At 44.8% G+C, this 23,660-nt stretch overlaps 1 protein-coding gene across 2 annotated transcripts in view; it reads left to right on the top strand.

Moving 5' to 3' along the window:
* ARMC2 (armadillo repeat containing 2) overlaps positions 1 to 23,660 on the top strand; it is a 553,174-nt gene that overhangs the window by 337,140 nt on the left and 192,374 nt on the right. For both annotated transcript variants that reach the window (XM_086926679.1, XM_086926680.1), the window contains exons 12-13: positions 13,369 to 13,468; positions 20,422 to 20,737. In XM_086926679.1, the coding sequence (XP_086782805.1) occupies positions 13,369 to 13,468; positions 20,422 to 20,737 (416 nt within the window). The remainder of the gene's footprint in view (positions 1 to 13,368; positions 13,469 to 20,421; positions 20,738 to 23,660) is intronic.

Genomic DNA, 23,660 nt, shown 5'->3' with positions numbered 1-23,660 from the left:
ATATGCCCAGAGACATAATCAAGACATACTCCTACTCCAAGAAAACCACCTCTTGGGCAATCTATGTCCCTTCCTTGCCAGATACGGCTTCAACAGAATCTGGCACTCCGGCTTCGCGAGGGACTCCCTTGGGGTTGCTATCCTACTAAAGCGCAATTTTCCCATTGTACCCTCCCTGGTCACCCGGGACCCGCTCGGGTGTTTCGTTGCCCTCTCCGGATCCTTAGGCAAAGGCACCCTAAACGTTCTCTCCGCTTATGCTCCAAACGCTACCCATACACAGACCTTACACTGCTTAGGTGACACACTTGCCCCTATGCTTCCAGGACTGACACTACTAGCAGGGGATTTCAACACTGTCATGCAGCCCACTCTCGACGTCACGGAAACTCCCTCTCCCGCTCGCACCTCTCAAGCCAAGCTGTTTACTGATTGGACCACAGCTGCGGGGCTCTGTGACATATGGCGGATCTGGAACCCGCAAGCGTTCTTCTACACTCGCACATCTGCAGCTCACCGAAGTCACTCTCGCATTGACTTATTCACACTGCCCCTGAGTGTGCAATTGTCGGGGGCATAGACCTCCTCCCTTGAGGCATCTCCTATCATTCACCATTGCTCCTGACCATGGGGGGGCCGTCCACTGCTCTTCGTCCAATGTTGCGAAGGAACTCATGGTTCCTTCATGACTACACATTCAGAGAGGCCCTCCAAGCTGATGTTGAGGGGTACTTTCTTACAAACCCGGGCTCTGTCCCATCTCCGGGTGCCTTATGGAAGGCAGAAAAAGCCACGGTTGTGGACTTGCAAAGAATGGCCTCAAGGACAGCAGGCTCATGCTCCTGGAAGCCCAAGCAGCCTGTCTGGAACAAACCGCCAGTGGTTCGCCTGATGACTCCCACCTGAGCCAACTGGCACTAGTAAGAGACAAGATCAAGCAGATCTCACTCAGCGAAGCTCCTTTTGGAGGTCCTCTGTAGCCATGTCTACGGTTGGGGAGACAAAAATGGGAAGCTGCTGCATAGGTTGATGATGTACCCCCTGGCATCCCCATCATCCCAGAGGTCCGTGATTCGACAGGACATATTTAAACACTCTCCTCGAGCCATAGCCCAAACCTTCACAGACTACTTCTCCCAACTCTATGCTACCTGAATCCTCCCTGGCAGAATTGATCAGCGGAGAAGACCTCCACCTACCCGCGCTATCGGCAATCGAGTCTGATGGTCTGGAGGGTCAGATATCTTACGATGACATACAGGTGGCCATTTTGCTGGTTGTGGCTGGCAAGACCCCAGGCCCGGAAGGCTACCTGCGGGAATACTATTCCACATACAGAGATATTCTCACCCCTCACTTAGCTGCACTATATGAGGAGGGTATCGAAAAATGTTCCTTTCCTCCAGAGACGGACACAGCCACCATAGTTTTTATTCCCAAGACACCAACTCCCTTCCTCATATGTGCGGACTATCATCCCATTTCCTTGATTAACGTGGAAGTCAACATTTTTGCCACGGTCCTTGCTCAGCGCCACAAACCCTACCTCGACAGACTGGTCCATCCGGACCAATGCAGGTTTATGCAGGCGTGGGGCACCCGACACTGCCTTCGGCGCCTCCACGTGGCTTTGGCCAACCGGTACGTACTCACCCCCTCCCTGGCGCTTCTCCTAGTCAACTTCGAGAAAGCCTTTGATTCGGTTGACTGGGGCTATCTGACGGATGTCCTGGGGGTTTTTGGGCCTGGGCCCCATGTTTCGTCGTATGGTGCGGGTCCTATACTCTAAACCAACTGCACTGGTACAAGTCAATGGGGTACTCGTCAATATTTTTTCTATTGACAGAGGGACATGACAGGGGTGTTCCCTTTCACCCCTCCTCTTCGTCCTGGCCATGGAGCCCCTGGCCAACTTGGTCCACTCTGACACTCAGATCTGGGGCTGGCAGTGGGGGGATCTCACGAGTACAAAATCTCGCTTTACACGGACGATGTCCTGTTGTTTCTCACTGATCCAGTCCAATCTGGCCCTCGCTGCCTGCAAATCTTACACCCATTCGAGCAGATCTCTGGTCTGCGGTGGAACTCAACCAAATCCACATTAGTCCCACAAAGTCCCCCTTTGATTGGCAGTCCACTATTCCTATCCAAAGGCAATCTTTCAAATTCCTTGGAATATGGGTTGCCCTACTGCCAGCCTTGGCCTGGGCTCTCAATGTAACCCCTCTAATCACCAAGACCAAACAGGACCTGCTAAAATTCACTGGGGCGCATAGCCCTATTCAAAATGATGATTCTCCCCCGGTTTCTCTACATTCTCCAGAACATACCACATCACATTCCCCGCACCTGGTTTTGAGGCATAGATTGTCTTGTCATAAAACTCCTATGGAGTGGTTGATGACCTCCGCCAATGCCAAATCCCCTCCCTTTGATGGGGGTATGGGACTCACGAACCTCTACCTGTATTACCTGGTAACCAGTCTCCTAGTGGTCCACGATTGGTTCAACGGGGGTTGGTCTGACCCGGCCTATAGATCAAACTCAACAATTTGGGCCTCTCCCGCGTCCAAACCATGCTATACAGAGCCCATATCCCCAGAGATCTCCCTATGGTGGCCCGCGCTGTCTTCTTAGCCTGGCGCGCTTCCTTGCAACACACTCACTGGCAAAATAAACTATCCCAGCAGACGCCACTTTAGCAGGGTACATTGCTGCGGGAGGTGGTACACCTAACGGGCTTCAGGAGTTGGGACCTCATTGGTATTTTACAATTAGGGGACCTCTAGACTAGCGACCACATGTGCTCCTTTGCCGACTTGCAATCCAGATATAGACTTCATCCTCCCCAATTCAACAGATATTTGCAAGTCTGCCTCGCCCTAGATGCCCATATCAAGTCTGGCACTTCATTACCTGAGCACAGCCCCGTTGAGGCCCAGGTCATGATGGGCAACCTTGGAAGAGGTGGGGTCCCCCGTATCTACCGCTCTCTAACTAATAATGGTCCTGTATCTCTTGACCACTTGAGACTCAGATGAGGTCCACTGGAGGACGAGGATTGGAGAGATTCAATGATGGCACCTCGAATTGTTACTACTGCTTCGGCCAGGCTTCGCCTGGTCCAGCTCTGCTACTTTCAAGCCTCCTACCTCTCCCCCAGTCACCTCCACAAAGCGGGTGTTATCCCCACCCTGTCTTGTCCGAGGTGTGGCTCAGATACTGCAGATTTGTTTCACATAGTATGGACATACTCTCATATTGGCCTCTACTGGAACGCCTTGGAAACTGAACTTATGGAGGTATTGGGATGGGAGGTGCCTCACAACCCTCTAAACATCCTACTGGGCATCACTGACGGGTTGGATAGGTTCAGGGCGGACAAGGCGTTCCAGGGTACGGCGTTAGTGGTAGCCAAGCGCGACATAGCAGCTACATGGAAGAACCCTACCCGCCGTCTTTGGCTAAATGATGCCGGGGAGTGGACTGGTGTGCCGTGCAGGAGCTCCCGTTGTTTGAGGCCAGCGGCTACCCCGCCAAACACCAGAAAGTCTGGGGCAAATGGCTAGGTATGCTGGACTGAATGCCATCTTCAGATCTGTGGGGCTCTACTGCTAAGCTGTGGGGAGGGAGAGCAACTATACTGTACTTGCTGTACCTGCACTGTATGCTGGAATCTACATGTTACACCACTGCCTGACATGCTGTTTTGTTTGTTTTTTAGTTCTTTGCCTCCTTCTAAAAATCAATAAAAATTGGTTATCAAAAAATATATATACAAGTCACATCATCTCTTCTATATGGACCAAAATAATCCACTCCTCTGTATCGTGCAGCTCCATCCCCATTGAAGACCTAAAAACTGGTGCAATCTTTAGTCCTACCCAAGCTAGACTATGGTAACGCAACAATTACCGGCACCTCAAAAACAATCATGAGAGAGATATACAAAATAGAAGCAGAGAACCTCTGGAAAGTTACCAAGTTTAGGTGGAGAGCAGGGCCTCAGGACTAAAGTGGAATTCTTCCCCCAACCAGTAGTGTGCCAGCGGCTGGAGTTAACAAGAAGGTTAGTTGGCCCCCAAGGAGATCCTTGGGGGCAAACTACCCCTCCTGTTACCTCCAGTAAGTCCTACACAGCAGGATTGCTAAGAGGCCTTCGGACACCATGCCTCCTTTCTCCACCACTCTGTAAATGCACCTCCTGGCAAATTACTGGCTGGATGATGAAGTCCACTTTAATCCTGATGGACCATTGGGGCCAAGAAGCCCTCCTGGTACCTCCTGTAAGTCCTACACAGCGGGATGTCTAGGAGCTAGACAGAGGCCCAGTTCCCTTTCTGCACCACTCCTCAAACACGACTAGTACTTCAAAAGCCATAGAAATTCACTGAAAAAAACCAAAGGTTACAGGGATGTTATAGTTAAGAATTAGCATTTAAAAAACCTTACAAATTAACTGAAAAAAACAAAGATTCCTGGGACATTACAGTTAGGCTCCGGTTTCATTCATACAAATCCAGTGTATTTCAACAGTTAGAGTTAGCTGAGCTAACTATAACTGGCGCCCCCGCAATGCACTGCTTATGACTTCACAAATTACATCACTCATGACATCGTCAGTGACATCACTGATGGCATCTCAAATGACCTTAATGATGACATCACCCGGTGACTGTGAGTGTTTTAAAAAAGTTTTTGAGTGTTAAATATATATACCAAGGTGTATTGGTAAATCAGTGGGTGTAGGAGTGCCTATATGGATTATTCATTGGGTGTGTGACTGACTGTATAAGTGAGTGATTAGGTGTCTCAGTAAATGTATGGGTGAGTGACTGGTTGACAAGAGTGGGTGCCCTCCTGTTCTTACCTTCATTAGACCAGTCTCACCTTCCTATTGAAACCCAGGTGCAAACAGGCAGTTTTTGTACTGTGTATTACTAGTCAAGCGATGACAGAAGATAGGGTCCCTCAAAGAATGTCCAGGTGGCTTCTGAGACTGCTTCCCAGCAGAACAGCCAGTGAAGGGGCACAGCGTCCACAACACACTAATCACTCTCCCGGTTGTTGTATGCACAGAGTAGGTGCTAATAAAGTGTTACAAAATGAAAATAAAATCCGTTACTATTTAACAGCTAAAAACAAGTTCAAGTTAAAACTAAATTATGCACATGATATTAAGTATGCCTAACTATGTACACTGAAATGTAAGTGGCCACATCTTATTAATTATGAATACTTGAGCATATAATAGCAGGTTAATGTATCGTAATACGCTTTTGATAATCAAATGAGTGTCATCTGATCATTATAAAATATTTATAAGATGATTTTGAACCACTTCAAAATATTTCATTGAACATGCTATGGATCTTTGTGATAGGCCTTCGAAACCAAATATACTGGCCTCCTTAATTGATCTAAAATGAGTTCCTCTAAAAAAAGGCAGCAACTATTTTTTATGCAAATGAAGCAAACTGGTACACAGACAAATCATGTGCTCTATCATTTCTTCATCTATTATAAATAGATAACTTTTTCTCTGCTGGTTATCCATATTTTTCCATGAACCATTAATTTGGATCGGAATGTAGTTGTCTCAGTCTTGTAAAACCTTCTATTGTCTTTGCCTTAATGTTGAATTCTTAACAGAGTTGGCTCTTCACACTATAAGAATTTTGCACGTAAATACATTTTTTATAAGTTTATGTTTGAAGTAAGTCTTTGTAGTAATCCATGCTTTTAATTTGTTCTTAAAGCTTTATGCTACAAACTGTTCATAGAAGAAAGTATTTCCAATGACGATATTTGGTCATCTTTAGTGAGTAGATTTATTCATTGCCTAGTTGGGGAATGTGCCGTAGGAGTCATAAGTAGAACTTCATTGTAGATTAAGCTTTTATAGAGTGTTTTCTTCTGCACAAATGCAAACACCGGTAAAGTTGACAAATGAGGTGTTATTTGCTGCAGTCAAATAACAGTCTAATGCAGTCTAGTTTTGTGACTGCCTACAGTGAGGCGTGGATGACCAAACATTTAGTAAATTACAAAACAAATTAACGAGTATTTTCTCTAATCTATTGATTACTCTTATAAGAAAGACCAAGATGGAGTAGGAGGGTTAATTAAGAAATAGCTGCAGCAATGGAAAGTCTGATTGCCCGTAATCCTTATTTACCGGAAAAGTGTTTTAAAGCGCTTGCACCCATCCATACTTCTGGAGTCTAGCTGTGACATCTGAAGTTCCAGTTTAATTTGTTATCAATATTAATCCCAAGTTATGGCTAATTAACAACTTTTTCTGTTGAAAAAGTTTCTGGAGTCCGTATACATCTTGCACCGGGGCATCGAAACAAGATAATTTCAGTTTTAGTAAAGTTTTTTTTAAAAACCTTTATTTAAGAAATTGTACGGTACATCAGTGTAATATAAATCCAAGTATCATTTGTCACATTATTGTACATGTAAATGACCCCTTCCCGTACCGATAGTTATGTAACAGTAACTTTCCCTCCCAAGTAACCACGATGCAGGTCGAAAGATCTCATAGTACAGTCTAATATTTGTCAGTACAGCATATCAACACATTGTGCAGGCAACATCTTACATCAGCATATACGAGGTTTAGGCAATACAAATTACTAAAATGATACAGTTCCAATACATTTCCAAACTCAGAGCACCGTCGTCAGTCCCAATAAGCACAGCAAGGAGGCCTCGGCGCATCCACACTCCAGCCCAGATCCCTCAACATTATCATTGAGCATAGTTACACCCTAGGCAATGCCACCAGTGAGGGTAGGGACTGGGTTTCGAACCCATCAGCACACCCTGTCTCCAGCCTTGACTCCCACTTTCTTCCTCGCAACTCGCCTCCTGCGCCAGCAGATAGGAAGTTAGTGGGCTCCAAATATCTTTTGGACATGACTTAATGGGTAGCAAATCCGCATAATGAGGTATGTGTTCTTGCCAGGTAGCCATTGTGTGAATCCAGTCCTTAAACTTGGGGGCACGGCCCCTTCCCCAGCGACATGCCACCTGCCATTTCGCCAACAGCATTCCCATTGACAAGAACCTTTTGTGTACTGAATTAACGTCCTGAATCAGTCCCAGAAGGGCCCGTTACTTGTAACAATGGATTACGTGACAGGGGCATCTTGGGAGAGTATACCTTAGTGTTCTCTAATTTACGCGCTATCCGATGCCATGCCAGTACAGTACAGTCCACAGTGGACGGGTCTCGTTCGCGCTCCTTTACCGCAGTGAAAAGGTAGCCAGATGAGGGTATCGGAGCCATGTAACCATCTTCAATCGCCAGATGAGGCATGAAAGGTGGCGGGTGGAACCAGTATGTTGCAAAATGGGGCTGAGCGCAGTAATAATAAAATTCTAAATTTGGGACATCAAACCCACCAAGGTGATATTGTAGCATCAGCGTGGTTAGATTAAAATGTGCTTGCTTCCCGCCCCATATGAGCCTCGTAAGTTGAGATCTGAGTGTACTAAAGAAAAAACTGCCTGGGTGATATGGAATATTAATGAAAAGGTATAAAAGCTTAGGAACTAGTACCATCTTGATTAATGAGATCCTTCCCGCCATGGAGAGGTAAGTATCCATTTGATGATAGTATCAGTTATTTTATCTATAGCTGTGCCATAATTAGTTCTCATTAACGCATCTTTATCTCTAGTGACATGTATGCCAAGGTATTTTATTTTGTCAGTTTCCCAAATTAAAGGGTAGTCCAGCTGGTGTGACGGGGTGTTATTTGTTAGGGGGAAGACCGCAGATTTTGACCAATTTATTTGCACTCCGGAAATAGCACAGAATGTAGTTATCTATCTTAGTATGGGGTTGAGATTATCCTGGGGTTTGTTAACATACAAGGTCATATCGTCTGCGTATAAGGAGATAAGCAGTTGTAAAAACGGGTAGATTCGCTCTTTATCATTATGGTGTTGTCTAAGCTTCGCAGCTAGGGGTTCAATGGCGAGGACAAACAAAATAGGGGACAGAGGGCACCCCTGGCGTGTTCCTCTGGATACGGTAAAGGGGGTGGACTTGGTACCAGTTAACAATACCGACCCCACCGGCTGAGCATAAAGTAGCTGCACCCATTGGAGGAAGGTAGCGGGCATCCCCATGTATTCCAAAGTTCCCAGTAGGTAATCCCACTCCAGGGAATCAAAAGCTTTGGTGGCATCTAGGAATACTGCCACAGCAGAGCAGTTAGGGTCGATATCTTGCAAAACTGCGGCAAGGGTCCTAAGATTATGCTACTTGGCCCGGCCTGGGATGAACCCTGCTTGGTCCGGGAGTACAAGACGTTGCATCAGCAAATTGAGTCTGGTCGCCAGGACTTTAGCTAGTGTTTTTTGTATCACAGTTCAATAGGGATAGGGGCCGGTACGAATCACAATAAAGAGGGGACTTTAATAGTGAGGTTACTAGGGCTTCACGCATGGTGCTAGGTAAGCGACCCTTTTCCAATGACTCATAGTATACCTCTTTCAGTATGGGAGCTAGGACTGATGCATAGATTTTAGAAACCTCTATAGGTAGCCCATCGAACCCCAGGGCTCGACCAGACCTCATCTGCATGATAGCCTCCGTGATTTCATCTAACTCCAAATCCAAGTTCAGAAATTTCCGCTGGGTATCCCCCAACCAGGCAAGCGCTGTATCCTCAAAATAGTCAGATAAGTTAAGCGGGGTGCCTCTTTGGGAAGATTACAGAGTCTTATAAAAGTCTCTGAACCTGCTCAGTTGATTAGGGAGATTCCTGTGTATGTTGCCCTGTGCATCCTGTAACTCTGATATATAGTTGGAGAATTTAGGGGGACGTGTCGCAGCTGTGAGGGCCCTCCACGGCCTGTCCCCCTCCCCATATATCCTTGCCATGTGTGGTTTCCCCCGGAATTTACATTCCCTATCCGCTACCTCACCATACTCTGTCAACTTGCTGAGCATAGTCGCTCTAAGTGTGTGCCCATCTGTGCTGGTACTTATGTCAGTTTCTAATTTCTTAAGTTCCTTTTCCAATTTGGAGAGGTCATTACGCAACGTTTTAAGTATCCCCCCACCTTTAGCTATACACCAGCCTCGAACCGTTACCTTGAATGCCTTCCATACTGTGGTGATGCTGGGCACAAATTTGACATTACGCAAAAAAAAATAATGAATCTCCTGTTACAGCTCCGCCTTAAACACCGCGTCCTGTAGGTGTAATGGGTTGAGGCACCAGCCTGTAGGTGTAATGGGTTGAGGCACCAGCTGCTGTATGGGGAGCATTGTAAAGGGGCCTGGATGCCCGCAATATCCAGGGAATTATCTGAATATGTGCGGGCCAGATGGGTCATCTCACCAAGCCAGTGCGCCATTCCTGCAGATATAAACATGTAGTCCAGCCTAGCCCAAGACAAGTGGAGTGCAGAGTAGTGTGTACCCTCCTGTAACGTAGGGTGTTTGTGTCCCCAGAAGTCCAGCAAACGATTATCCGTTACGATATCCTGCAGCGTTCGGTGCGTGAGTGTATAGTGTGCCGGGGAAGCTCAGGACCTATCCATTCGTGGTTACAATCCATTTGTGGTTGTAACACCCTGTTGAAGTCCCCCCCATATGACATAAGTAGTGCCTATCTCCTGGATTTTTTTGCCTGATAACTGGAGTAGGGCCTGGGGATCATCAGTGACCGTAATAGTTGGCAAACGTCCCATCCCAGGAGTAAAGTCTCCCCCATATCAGCCAGAATCTGCCCCTCCCATCCGCCACCATTCCACTTGGTACATAAGGCTCCCCCCTTTTAACCAATATAGCCACTCCCCGAGAATAACTAGAGTAAGATGCAAAGCACTGGTGTGAGGCCCAATGCGAGGCAAACAGAGTTTCTGCTCTAGGGCTCAGGTGTGTTTCCTGCAGCATAGCAACCCTGATGTAATGTCTATCTAAATACCTAAGTATTTGCCTTTTCTTCCTGGGGTTGTTCAGTCCTCGTACATTCCAGGATGCAATCTTGAGACTGTTGGAATTACGTGTGTTGTCTGCAATTCCCTCTACTATAATAATCTGTACTCAACCTGACCTCTTTAACCACAGTTTGCTGTAAATACTGAAATATTGCATTCCCAGACCTCCCTCCCAACACCCACGCCGGCTCCCCCAACTTGCCTGGTACCTGAACCTTCCCCATCCAAAATCCCATCTGTAAACAACAATTACTTTCTCTCTCCTTAGCGTAAAATTAGGGGTATGCCCACGTGTGGAAATCACCAGGGGCTCACGACCCGCCCACTTCCTCTATATTTGCACCCGCCAACCAATCCGCTTTAAGGCGGGCAGCTACGGCGGGACGGAGGTAAGGTGCCGAGCAGGACATTTTACAGATAGTATTAAGTATGAGTATACATCACCAGAATCAAGCTGTTCGCCGAAATGTAGAGTGTCAGTATAAGTCCCAGGAGAACCAATGTTTATAGCTTGTTTCAGTCTAGATCCGACAATGGAAAGTGGGATCTGGAACGCTGTTGCGCCCCCGACTCCCTGGATGCTGCTCTGCGGTGCCGATTAAGCCTGCTGCGGGATCTGGAAGTAGTGCTGTTTACCATGATGAGTTATCTTTAATTTCGCCGGTTACAGCATAGCATAAGGAATTTCTTGCAACTGAAGCTTTTTCTTGACTGCTGTGAATTTACGCCTGGCATCCTGCACTGATTGTGTGAAGTCTGGAAAGAACGCCAATGTGGTGTTCTCATAGTGAACCTGTTTCTTTTCATGGGGCAGGCGCAGAACCGTATCCCTATCCCGATAGTTTAGAAAACGGGCAGACGGGCCGTCAGGGATCTGTGCTCCCTTTCCACCGTGAGATGTGCCGGAAAGGACTCTCTGCCAAATAGGTCCACAATCAGTTTTTCGATGAAGTCCTCCATTCGACCCACATTGTTTGATTCAGCCAGGCCAAGAATGCGGACATTATTTCTTCTGGAGCGAGCCTCCAAGTCCTCATTCTTATCAGCGATAATATTGAGCAGCTTATCCATCTGCGATATCTGCCCTTTTGCTTGCAGTGGCTCTGTCTTCGAGATCCGAAACTCTGGTCTCCGCCTCCTTAAGGCGCTGGTCATGTTGGTCCAGTTTGTTGACCATTGCTTCCATCCGTCTATTCATTGTGTCCATTTCAGCGTCTATGGATGTAAGGCTTTGCTTCATGCCTAACAGCAGAGCTTTCCAATCGTCTTCAGGCGCATCTGTGGTCTCAGAGTCCGCATGGTCTGATGAGTTCGACCTTGGTGTCTTGCACGTCTCAAATGGGATTTTGGTCTGCTTGGTGTCAGTACGCCCCATACCGCAGGCCAGCGCATACAACAGAGGCGTTAAACAAAATAACCAGAGGCTCTTTCAGCGTTCAAACGCAAACCAGTGAGCGGGGATATCAAGTAGTAGCAATCTCCGCATGCAGACTGGGGCAGTTAGTGATAGCGAGACCATGCCCAAATGCAAGTCTCTCAGCTTCAATATAGGCAGTAGTTATAACCTTGGGCTGCTTCACATGTGTGTGCACCGTGCTTACAATATGAATGGGTGAGGGTGCACTGCCAGGCAGTAGCAGCAAAGACGCAGGGGGGGTATCAGATGACCCAGGCCCTACTGGGGGCCCCCCAAATTGCTGACGGATGGCCGGGGGGGACAGCAGATTATCATGGTATGAGTGTCCAGTCCCACCACTGCTTCGAAGGGGCACTGTCTCCCAAGCACCGCTCAGGCCCAGCGCCGCTGATTAAGCGCTCCGTGCAAGCACCGCAAAATGTCCTCCGGTACCAGTGGCCGCAGTTAGTATTGGGCGAAATGTAATACCTGTAAGTAACTGCGGTGCCAGTTCATGTGTTCTTCTTGATAGAGAATGGTATTTACGCTATATTGTGGCGGTCTCTGACATCTCTAAAGGTTCTGAGTTTCAATCACGGACGGCGCTCAAGCTGCGGAACAAAATGGCAGCCGTCACTTTCACCATCTACGGCAAGCAAATGACGTTTTCCCGGGGATCGTTCATCAGAATCAGTCATGCACCGGGAGTGATGGTATGTGCCGCGCTGAGCAAATCCAAACTTCTCCAGCCGCCGGCACCTCGCCTCCTGCTGCAGTCGAGCCCTGCCGACAGTCTCCTGCGCCACAGCGCGGCTCACTCCCAAGCCGCGGCACCAGTTCCAGAGGCTCCGACAGTGGTCTCAGTGAGTGAGCCCTAGCTCCGATCACCTTTAACTCTCCGGCCTAGGGACTCACGTTGCAAGTCCGCTATTCACTGGTAGGAGGGCGTCGGAGGCAGTTCGGTGTTATCCACTGTCTGAATTCGCGATGCCTATGTCCTTGCAGCCTCGGACTTTCCTGATGCGGGCCGCTGCGCCGCAGGCTCCAGATCGAGACGGAGCAGTCCGCCCAGGGGTCACTGCAGACTAGGCACCCAAAATTGGCATCTATGGAATCCGCATCATCTCCGGAAGCTTGCGGTGAGGTCGGATACTTGTATAGTTGATGTAGGATGAGGTTAACGGATATTTTCCAGCTCGGCAGGGCTGGAGCCTCACAGGCGTGCAGCCATTTTGGTTGTGCGCCACCTAGCGCCCCCAGTTTTTGTAAAGTTAACTGTTAGTCCATTTGTATAATTATTATAATTTAGTCAGTTAACTGACATTGAAGAACTGTTTGCATCAAAGACATGACCAGGTGATCTGTGTAAGCGAGATGAATAACCTATTCTTGTCCAAACTTGTTTAGGGCGTATACATCAGAATGAGCAAAAGTTTCTGGCAGATCGGCTATGCATGGTGAAATTAGTAAAGGGGCAGAGATGCAGCCTTGTTTATGCCATTTGCTATTTGTAGTTCTGGTATGAGACCAGGCCCATCAGATAATTTGACTTGCCCCCAGGTTTCCTTATGTAACTGAAGTAGAAAGTGTATTCTGATGTTATCAGTACCGCATAAATGCCATTAATACCATAGGCATTTCCTGTAGACTTTATTAAAGGCTGTTGAGTAGTCTTTTAGCAAACATGTCTATAATCCCTATTTTTCCCTATGCTGGAAGTAGCACTCAATAGATATCTAAAGCGATATGTAGGCAAAAAACTTTCTAATATATATCATGTTAGCCAACGCACTGGACTCTAAGCAATTATCTGAATTTTTAGAAACAATCATGCGTGAATTCAATACATATTTACATGACTTCACATGTAGTGAAATGTATTTGCCTTTCCTGATAATCCTGTATTACAAAAATGCTAATATGCACAGCATGTCAATGCAATGTGTAAGTTAAATTGTATTGCAAAAATAAGTATTTTTAATTTTGTCCATGAAATGTTTTTGCAGCAAACTTTCATCCTACAATGACTGCTGTGCAGCTCTAGCAGAATGCCCGAGATGTTACTTCTTATTCTTGGAGGTATTAAATAAACACACAAGAAAGCAGGTTTGTTCTATGTTTTTAATTTAACATTTTCAGTTCAATGACGTATCTATTTACAGGTGTCGATAAGGCAGCACATGCACTGTGTCTTCAAGACATGCAGTGTCTGGAATATGGGCTTTAGGCATTGCCCATCTTTTTAATTGTCTCATTTGACTGTTCTTTGTAAATACCTGTTTTTCGTTGGTGAATTTGCTTAGTAGTCCCTCCTTTTCTACTGTTGTAACCTCCCACGAGGGCTGCCCCTGTTACATGTGCTTTTACTCTTCATGTTTTTAATCTTTGTGAAGCACACTTTTTTGCTTGCATCGGCTGGCGCTCAGCTGATGGTTGGTTTCTTCTCCTGCAGTGCGTGGTGCCCGCTGATTCATTTTCATCTCTCCCATTGGGATGCCCTCCCACCACCTCATCCCATCCATTGCCTGCCTTAGCTCTGAGTGGTTGCATCGACAGGGCAGAGAGGAAATGCGTGTTTTGCAGTGCTATAAAGCAAGAAATGGACTCAAAGGTATCAGAGCTCTTTACATGACCACCAGTTGCATTGCAGCCAGACACATTCAATTTACAGCCAGGGCTGATGCAGAGACTCGAACCTGGTTCCCCAGCTTCAAGGTCCACCACTCTGGCCATCAGGCCACATCCAATTGCTGTTTCCTCCTCACATGGTACAATCCATCATTGGCTACACATGGGGAAGGGCGGAGACAACAGGTCACTGTGGCAGCGTGGTTTGCTCGCTCTCTTGAGCTGCTCGACCCATAACCATAGCTTTGATAAGCAGCCATGTACCCTGCTTTTGACTACAGCCAAGTGAAACGGCTTTTGTGCCATTCCTAAACCTGGGAACATGAGAAGAATGAGGGCCCAAAAGAAAATACAAAACTGAGGGCTCAAAAGCGAGTCCCTTCTAATCTCTCCCCCAACCTCTTTGCCACAGCTGCTTACACACTTCATTTGCTGGGACCTTTAGAAAAGTGGGACCGTTTGCACGAATCCCAAGTTGAGATTGGCTAATGTATTTCCTATTCTCTTGGTGATAGTAGCGTATACTTTCCTATGCCGGGATCTCGTAACAAGATCTCTGTGCTTCATACCACATTCCCAAGGGGCTAGTCAGCCCTTTGGGGCCTAGGGCAAGATCAATCTTGCATTCATTTTATGCCCAGATGCCTACACGTACTGGCCCCGCAGGTATCAGAACTCCTTACATGACCACCAGTTGCATTACAGACAGACACATTCAATTTACAGCCAGGGCCGTCGCTGAGACTCGAACCAGGTTCCCCAGCTTCAAGGCCCACCGCTCTAGCGGGTAGGTCACATCGGATCGCTGTTCCCTCCTCTCCTGTTCCTCCCACTTTCCTCCTCACATGGCACCATCCATCATTGGCTACGCACGGGGAAGGGCAGAGACAATGGGTCATGGCGGCAGCTTGGTTTGCTAGCTCTCTTGTGCTGCTCGACCCGTATCCATAGCACAGACTTGTTATTTCAAACTTTCTAGTTAGCTGCTCCTAACCTTGTGCCGCCACAGACTGCCTCTTATCTAATGAAAATGCCAGTCTTTGTATACTGGAATTCAAAGTGTATTTAAGTGCACACGCTGCTATGGAGTTTGGGACCTTGAGGGTGGGAACCCAGAGCTAGAGCACTTTCCTGTGGCCACAGTAGTAAGCACTACGCTGCACCTCCAGGCAAACAGAGATGTGTGGGTGTGTTTATGTGTTTCTATGGAGGAGAGTGGCTCAATGGTTAGAGCGGCAGACCCTGATGCAGAGTTCTGGCCAGGGACCAGGGTTCGATTCCCGCCTCGGCGGGGTCTTGGGCTCAATTTCCTCTGACCTGTTAATTCTCGCCTCGGTGCCTATTCTAATCACGGGCCCCACGCTGCAACTCTGGGCAATAGCTTGCTTAGCCTCCACACCGGCCCCAACAGCGCTAAGGATGCCTGGCTTCACCCTGGGGGTGCCCAGGAGTGGACACTTCACAGGGAAAGCTAGGAGGGGTTCCACAGCGGTATGAGTATCAGCGCCAGGAAGCCGCATAGGCGACACCTCAAGGTGACCGTCTGGTGACAGTGCGCTCTATAAGTACCATGATATTTTCCATTTACATTTCCATTTCCATTTCTGTGTGCGTGTGTGTACTCTCAACTGCGCATGCCTTCACCTGTATGTCCAATTTACCACATGATATGAGCGGAGTACTCTTGTTACTTGTTGGCAACGGGTGATCCCTGGTGTCACGGGTTCTGTAGCATCTGTTAGTGTTTGCCACTTTAGGTTTGCCGGGAAGTGACAGTCCCTTGTCATGAGGAAAGGTCAGCTGTTATGAAGTACAGGCAGGACTTGAACATTGCTGAAGTAACAGCTTGCATCATGCTTGCATTAGTGCCTTGTTCCAGTTGTGATGTTGAAGTGGTACAGGGCATAATTGTACCTAAAAAGGCAGTTAGTTGCTTATCCCAGATAAGTGTATTTTAGTGTGTGTGTTTTTTTTTCCTTCTTTTCTTTTTCACGCCCCCCCCCCCCCCCCCCCTCTGGCGTGGCTTATTAAGGGTGCAGTACCTTATGTAGCTAATAGAGGTCTCGTGAGAACTCCGGAGGGACACTTAGTAACAGTCTGTGGTACTGCACCCTTTCCTTGCTTAATTGCTTATGCTGTTGCTGGGATATTTTTTTACAAAAAACATAACTAATAAACATTGTCATTTGCAAGGCCAATAGTCTAACTTTCACTAATGCGAGAACGATTGCATTGCAAATGCTTCTTAATTACGTCTTAAGTCTCAGTTTGCCCAACAACTTTCATTTTTGCTCATCATTTCTATTGGATCACAATAATTCTAAAGAGTAAATGTTTTTAGTGAATGAATGTAAGAAAAACTCACAGAAAGACACCGATCTGCAGTAGACTAATAGTGACTTTGTGCATCGGACAACATATGTTCTTTTGAGCACCAGAATGTCTTGGCATGCAGTAGTATTTGGTGGTGTTCTGTGGCATTGAAAGTTCAAGGTGCCTCAAGCGAGGATGGCAGTTTTTTTTGTACAACTTTTGTTCATGCATGGGGCACAGAGGTGCATTCTCAGAAGGTGTTTTTTGAGCATGCCTTCTTAAAATCTAGTTTGAACAATAGGAACCTGGAAGTTATAGATGAGCACAAACCATATTTTGTTTACATTGTTCAAAAAACTGTTCACTTTGTATTACAGATTCTGATTGTAGTTCCTTGAACAAGGACTCTGTGTGAGACCTAGGCAGTCTCTGCTGCGCCCCTTTGCACTGCATTCTCTTCTGTAAAGTGTCCGGTCTAATGCTACTACTTTTGATTACATTCACAACTTATCACTCCCACCTCCCACTCCCCCAATAATCAGTTTGTGATCTTTGTAGGGTCTTCCTTTAGGTGTCTTATTTCTTTTAGGAAGATACTCTTCATATATCTTTATGTCAGAAGAACCTTGTATTTCCTCAATACGAGTGAATTTCTGGACTTATTGTGTCCAAACAGCCAAATTGAAAGAAAATAGTTGAGTTGACAGAAAAACCACTACAGAGCACCCTAATGGGAAAATGTAAAACAGGAAATTGTGGCCTAATACCCAACAATGCACAGCAGTAAAAATATCTCTGTGCAACTTCCAGAAGACTTTACTATGCCATCTTGCAAAGCAGGACGGCAGTTCATTATTTTCTGTCCTATGAAAAGGTTCCTAATTTTTTTATGTTTTCTATGCTATTTTTGGCTATGAACTCCAACTTTTAGGTTTAAAAAAAAATTATTTGACATCCTTTGATGTTTTTTAGTATTTCCGTCATCTTTTTCTGAAAATCCAACCATTGGTGTGTTGGCTTTCAAGAAGGTTTCTGGCATTGCTGTCATTTTAGCCACCATGCCTGCAATGTTTGACCAGTATCCAGGTCATTGAAGTAAAAAGAACATGAGATAAAGCAATAATTTGAGGATGATCTGCCTCCTTGAAACTCGTCCCATAAAGGAATGAAAAAGAAGCAGAAAGGAGGCTGAGGTATAAGCAAGAGGTTTGCCTCACGACTAAGAGAGGCGAGACTGGCAAAAATCTGTGGCATCTGCCGTAGTAGTGAAAGGGCTAATTTTCCACCCTCTACCTCTCAAGACACGCTTCTGCCTCTTCAAGACGTGAGGCGGCAACATCTTGAGATTTAATATTTTTCAATCCCTATTCACTTCTAAACCTGTAGAACCTATGCCATACACTTTAGCTGAAATTAAGACTTGAAAGACAGTGTTTGTTGTTTAAGTGCACAGTGAACTGCAAGTAATCCCATAACCTGTATACTCTATTTTGTATGGTCGAAGTTAATTTAAGAACTTATTCTTCATCCTTTCTGAAGGTTCTATTTGATTTCTATTCAAAGCACAGCATTTCCTTTGTATGTTCTTTTAATCCAACTTCAGAGGCTGTAAACTGCAAGCCAATTGCATACTGAAAGAGCTGGATAAAGCAAGGTATTAAGAGATGATTTGTTACATATAGTGACCCTAGTCCAGGCAAGTAAACATTTGAGTCTTCCCAATGCTGGACAGGTCATCTTGTGTGTTTTGGGACAATATAGCTAGGGGAACATACTCAACTGGACAATACTCAGGCTCCAGAAGTTAAGACCTTTGTAGTGTAGGTGGCCTTTGACAGACACATTCTGTAAGATAGGTTGAGGATATCAAACAAAGGGTTACACTTCACTCTTTATGAAAATATCAGAAGTTGTCTGTCAGCACCATATCAGATGCTCAGTTTGGTCCTGTATTTCTTATGAATATTTTCTTCTAGACGTATAGCATTTCATGGTTCTTTGTCTCTCCTTAACTTGGTTTCCGGAGGCGATGTAAGGTGCCACTTCTGCAGTTAAGCCCACCAGGTTGGGATCTGGGTTGCAGCTGGAGCTGCAAGCATGAGCACTGAAAATGCCTGCAATGTTCCTGGGTACCTTGACATCTTCCCATCATTTTAAAGAAATTGAACTAGGTATAAGTTACTCATTGTAGTGACTCTTGTAGTATTTTCTAATTCACTTGACAACACACCTGCCATGTCCACTTTTTATTTTGGTGACTATAAAATGGAAGGAGAGAAATGAAACTAACCTAAAGCTAAACTGTCTGATGTGTGGGGGCAAGGCTTCAAGGCTTAGTCACAGATGTATTGGTGCAAAGCTCTGACTTGTCATCAAACATTGTCCTTCAATGACACACTTCTCTTATATCCATGGTTGTGAGAGCTTTCCCAAAATAGACAAGGTGTTCCTCAACACTGGATGAATTGCCACAATAGCCCTTACGGCTCAGAGTGTTCATATTCACCTAGGAATCTGCTTGTTACAGGTCTCAATCCTAGCTGAGCTGAAATAGTGTTTCATCCTTTCCAGGTCAATGAAATTGATACCATGGAGTTATATTAGCACCTAATATTCTAGCGCTTAGAGATAATTTAGTTTGCAATGGGCAATATATGAATAGTTAACAGCATACTTATTAGTACTACTCTTTAAGTGCTCCGGGACTGTTTATGTTTGGAGAATGTATCTCATATATCATGGCTCCATCACATAAAGACCACCTTTAAAGATTTAGGGATACACGGTTTATTCTCAGATCCCAAGGGTATTGAAAAAAATATCTTACCTGGGTTAAGCAGAACTTCTCCCTTAGGGTGGCAGTTGAATGGGAGGTCACTGCTTTAACCAAGCAGTCAATGTGTAAATACATAATAGTGAAATCTGTCAGGGGGATCGAGCCTTACAGTCTCTTGGAAAAGCCCAACCACCATTGTCGTCCTTTGCCTTATTTTAGACTGGGAATATTTCATAAGTTAATGTTACCCAAGGGGGTTAGGAATAAACCATTCAGTTTGCCTCTTTGTATCTGTGATAATGCATCAGTTTCTGACACCATGCACCTAGTACTTATCTGCCCCAGATTCACTACCTTTCGCCATAAATATATAAGGCCCCTCTTGTTGTCAATCAAATTTAAACAGTTTAGACCTGCATTTCTATATCTGCAACTTTTATTCACATCTCAACTGTGTTTTTATGTATCATGGTTACTGGCTGGTGTTTTTACTGTAAGCTTTTAGTCTTTTCTGTCTACAGACGTTAGTTTTAATGGTTGTCCTGATTGATACTTCCCTCTGCACCATGAATCTTGCTTATGACTGTCTGCGAGTTACTTATTCTCCTACATTTTATATTTTTGGATGATATATTCTTTCAACTATGTATAGGTTTGATATATTTTTAAATTGATGTTTGTGTAATGCCATTGCAGTGTATACTTGTATGATTTATGTTACAAAAATGGAATAAAGTTTATGATGATTAGTGGTAATAGTGGTTGTGTGTCAGACAAATAAAATGTTAATCTAGATAAATCTCCTCAAACATGCATACATTCTGCCCTAAACTTAATGGAATGGGCCACATCATTATCATACAAAACATTTACCATAGTTCAACCAGTGAGCTTTGAATTTCAAGTCAATGGGTCTCATTCTCCAAAGATACATGACTAGGGACTCACTTTGACAGCTCTTAGTTAAGGGGTGGACGTATTCACGGTTATCCCTCAGCATGGGCACAGACAATACTGGTGGTGGTACCACTGGAGGAATCTGGAGGGTGATGGCTGCAATGCGTCAACAGATACTTGGGTGGGGGCAAAGGGCAGCATGGTCTCCCATTTGTTAGATCATGATGGAGGGTCAGAGTTTGAGCCAATCTTGCATCGACTACTTGTTGCAAGTTGTGTCAGTGAGAGATAGCCGGTAATGACTGAAGCATGTTTAATGATAAGATAATTTGTGATACAGCTGGTTTCAAATGATTTTTGAGATAACTTACAATAATTGTAAATTGATACCTAAAGCAATTTCATAACAATGTTTTTATTGAAAACGTTTTCATTTTGTTTTTAGGATTTAGTTGTTCGAATTATTTTCACCATTGGTAACTTAACGGCAAAGAACAATCAAGCCCGTGAACAGTTTCATGCGGAGAAGGGCAGCATTGAGACATTATTATCACTGTTCAGCACTTATCTGGAGCTTGATATGAAAATAACTAATGTACGCATGGACAGTGAAAAGACCAAGAATCAAAAAAGGCCTTCTGATTTGGAAGATATTCTTATAAAACTGATAAGAGTGATTGCCAACATTTCCATCCATCCTGGTATTGGAGCAGCACTGTCAGCTAACCAACAATGTGTGGATCTTCTTGTTAGAGTCATAGGTATGGTCCAGATGCATGGTGTGATTCCTTTTTTGGTTTTCAGATGTTTAAGTTCAATTTAAAATAACCTGCTAATCTTTACAGGCCACAATTAGATCATAAAACCATAACAAGTATTTGTTTACAACAGACAGACAGTGACTGAAGGTTTGATTCAGCGCTGTAAGCTTCACACTCAACACTGTGTTTTAAATCCATAAAAAATGCTGCACTTTAGATTTTCGTAAGGTGTTTTACTACATGCGTATTTTGTTCCTCTGTGACTTTATAGTGTCTTTATTTAAAAGAATGAATCACTAGGAAAGGAAAGGTTATATATTCTGCTAAGCCCATCAAGTTATCCTTGCTTTGATTGAGGACCTGCCTTGGAAATAATACATAATTTATATTTACAGTAGCAGTTGTTTTGCAGATGCTTTTTAGGATTTATGTGGTACCTTAGACATCCTACAGAAGCATTAGCCCATAATAGACGTTCTTACCTTTCCTGATCTGCAAATGAAGTTTATCAAGGGCTCTTGTAGGATCATTGTTAGGAGCCATGGCAGACATTGTAATAAACCTAGAAATTATTGCTCACTTACAGTCCCCCATTCCACCTACCGTAAACATATCTCTGGGTTTTAGGATGATTGCACCAACTTCTAAGGTACCCGCTCAGCTATCTCGGCAGTTCCGTGCTTTTCTATCTAGGAATCTCATTCTGATAACAGAAATACCTTGTATAATTCATTGAGTGGAGCATGAGAACCAAAACCAAGTATTTATTTCTTGACAGCATAGTCAGACGAACAAGTATTAAACAAGAGCAGACGCATTTCTGAGTGATTCTGATCACTTCCGCACATTAAGCCTAAAGATCAGTGCTTAATTTGAGCTGTTGATTGCAGTTATAGCCCACTGGAACTCATTTTGGGGACTGACATGTATTTTTTCCACCACAAACTTTGATCCAGAACAAGGAAGAACAAACACAAAAGATTGAAAGGAGAAGGAAGAGAAAGATGGAAAAACAGTGACAAAGGGAGCAAGGATGAAAAAGAACCAGAAGTGGTTAGATAGGGAGACAGGGAGTGTCTGGTGGTGGAAAAAGGGGCATTACATGGAATTATGAGTACGCAGTCTTGATATTTGGCACCCTGACCTTTATAGTGGCAACTGCGGGCTTCGGTCGAAAACTTTGGGCCCAATACTTATTCAGTTACAATTTAAGCACTGCCAAACACTGAATTGGTAACTTGGCAATTACTATTTCTAGGTTTTCTATATTATTTTGAGCTTGCATACTGACCGTGAGGTGCCAGGACCGATATGAGGTTGTTTTGTTGTTTCTTAATTAACCTCTATCCCTTTTGTAGATGTAAACAAAGTCACATTCTTTTTACACCACTGATTGGACTTTGACATCTATTTTGTGATTGCTCTTTTGTACTGTACCAGACCTAAAGTTAATACCACCTTCTACAGTGACCCATACTCTTCCACATAATAAACAAAATACCCAAGCACACACATGCAGTCCACGGTTGAAGTATATAGTTAGATATAATATTCTTCTTGTTTCAGACTTATAGTTTGATGTCATAGAGGCTTTATTACTCCAGTATTGGAACTTTCACAGATTACCATGCTTGTATCATTCCCCATCGTCGGAATGGGAGTCCCCGGTATACATAAAACAGCAAAAGAAACCATTACCAAAACAGAGCTTAGGCCCATTCTTGTTTTGCAACCTATCCACCTCTTTTTGTAAAAGAGACCCAAAAAAAAGCATTGGCATAGCCAATAGGTCATGCTTTTGGGACCTTATAAGTGTTTAGCCATGCACCACTTAATGTTGTTTAATCAAGTATATATTGTGCTGGATAACTAAACACTTATAATGTCCTAAAGGCGAGACCTATTGGCTATGCATTGGGGGGGGGGGGGGGGGTTATAAGTGTTTAGGTAGGGCTATTGACTTTGCCAATGTTTCTAAGCTGTGCAGTAGAGAAGTGTGACTGTTGTGAAGCATGCTGAGGAGTTGTAATTAAAAAGTTTAAGAAGCACTGAGTGATGCTGTAATGTTGGTGAGTGATGCTGTGCTGGCCCTGAGTTATGCTGTGGTGGTGTTGAGTGATGCTGTGCTGGCCTTGAGTGATGCTGTTGTGGTCCTGTGTAATGCGGTGGTAGTGCTGACTGATGCTGTGCTGTTATGTCTCTGGTTGCTTCGTTTTACAAAAGGCATTAATTTATTATAGATCAGCACACATAATAACATGGGGATGTTACAGATGAGCAAACTGAAAACGTGGCCACTATGACATTTAGACCTCACAAAACCGTTCACTTTGTTGGTTCGGTTCGTATTTAGAGCCTTCCAGGTCCTTGGTCGGACTCTTCCAATTAATTATTTGGATGGTATTCTTCACACAGAGTGTAACGTTCATACTTACCTCTAAAATCGTCACTCGCCAGACACAGTAACAGCTAATTACGCGCTCTAGTTGTTAAGTGGATGTATCTTCAGCTGTGGGCAGGCGGAGGAAAGTAGGCGGGCGGAGGAGGAGGAAAGCTTTGGCAGAAGGTGAAAAATATGCTTGACCTACATCCTGCAGGAGCTTTGCTGCACTCCTGGCACTCCACTTTTAGCGCCTCTGAATTTAACCCAGTACTTTCTTTACAATGTTCCCTCTGCCTGCGAGGCTGCTCATATTCCACTCACCCTCCCTTCCCCTAAACACAAGGAGGTTGCGCCTAAACCCACGTGATAGGTGAGAGCTGCAAAAGAAGAGCTAGCCTCGGAGCTCATGTGGAGCTGCGTAATTGTGGCACGAGTCGCAATTGCTAAAACATCTTCCACATTCCAAGCTCCCTGGAACCCAGGTAGTGGCAATGTAGCATGAAGCTTGGCTGCACTAACACGACACGCATGTGGAACTAA

Source organism: Lissotriton vulgaris, chromosome 6 (genome assembly GCF_964263255.1).
Source record: "Lissotriton vulgaris chromosome 6, aLisVul1.2, whole genome shotgun sequence".
In the NCBI taxonomy this organism is placed as follows: domain Eukaryota; kingdom Metazoa; phylum Chordata; class Amphibia; order Caudata; family Salamandridae; genus Lissotriton; species Lissotriton vulgaris.
This window is presented reverse-complemented; position numbering and strand designations above follow the sequence as displayed.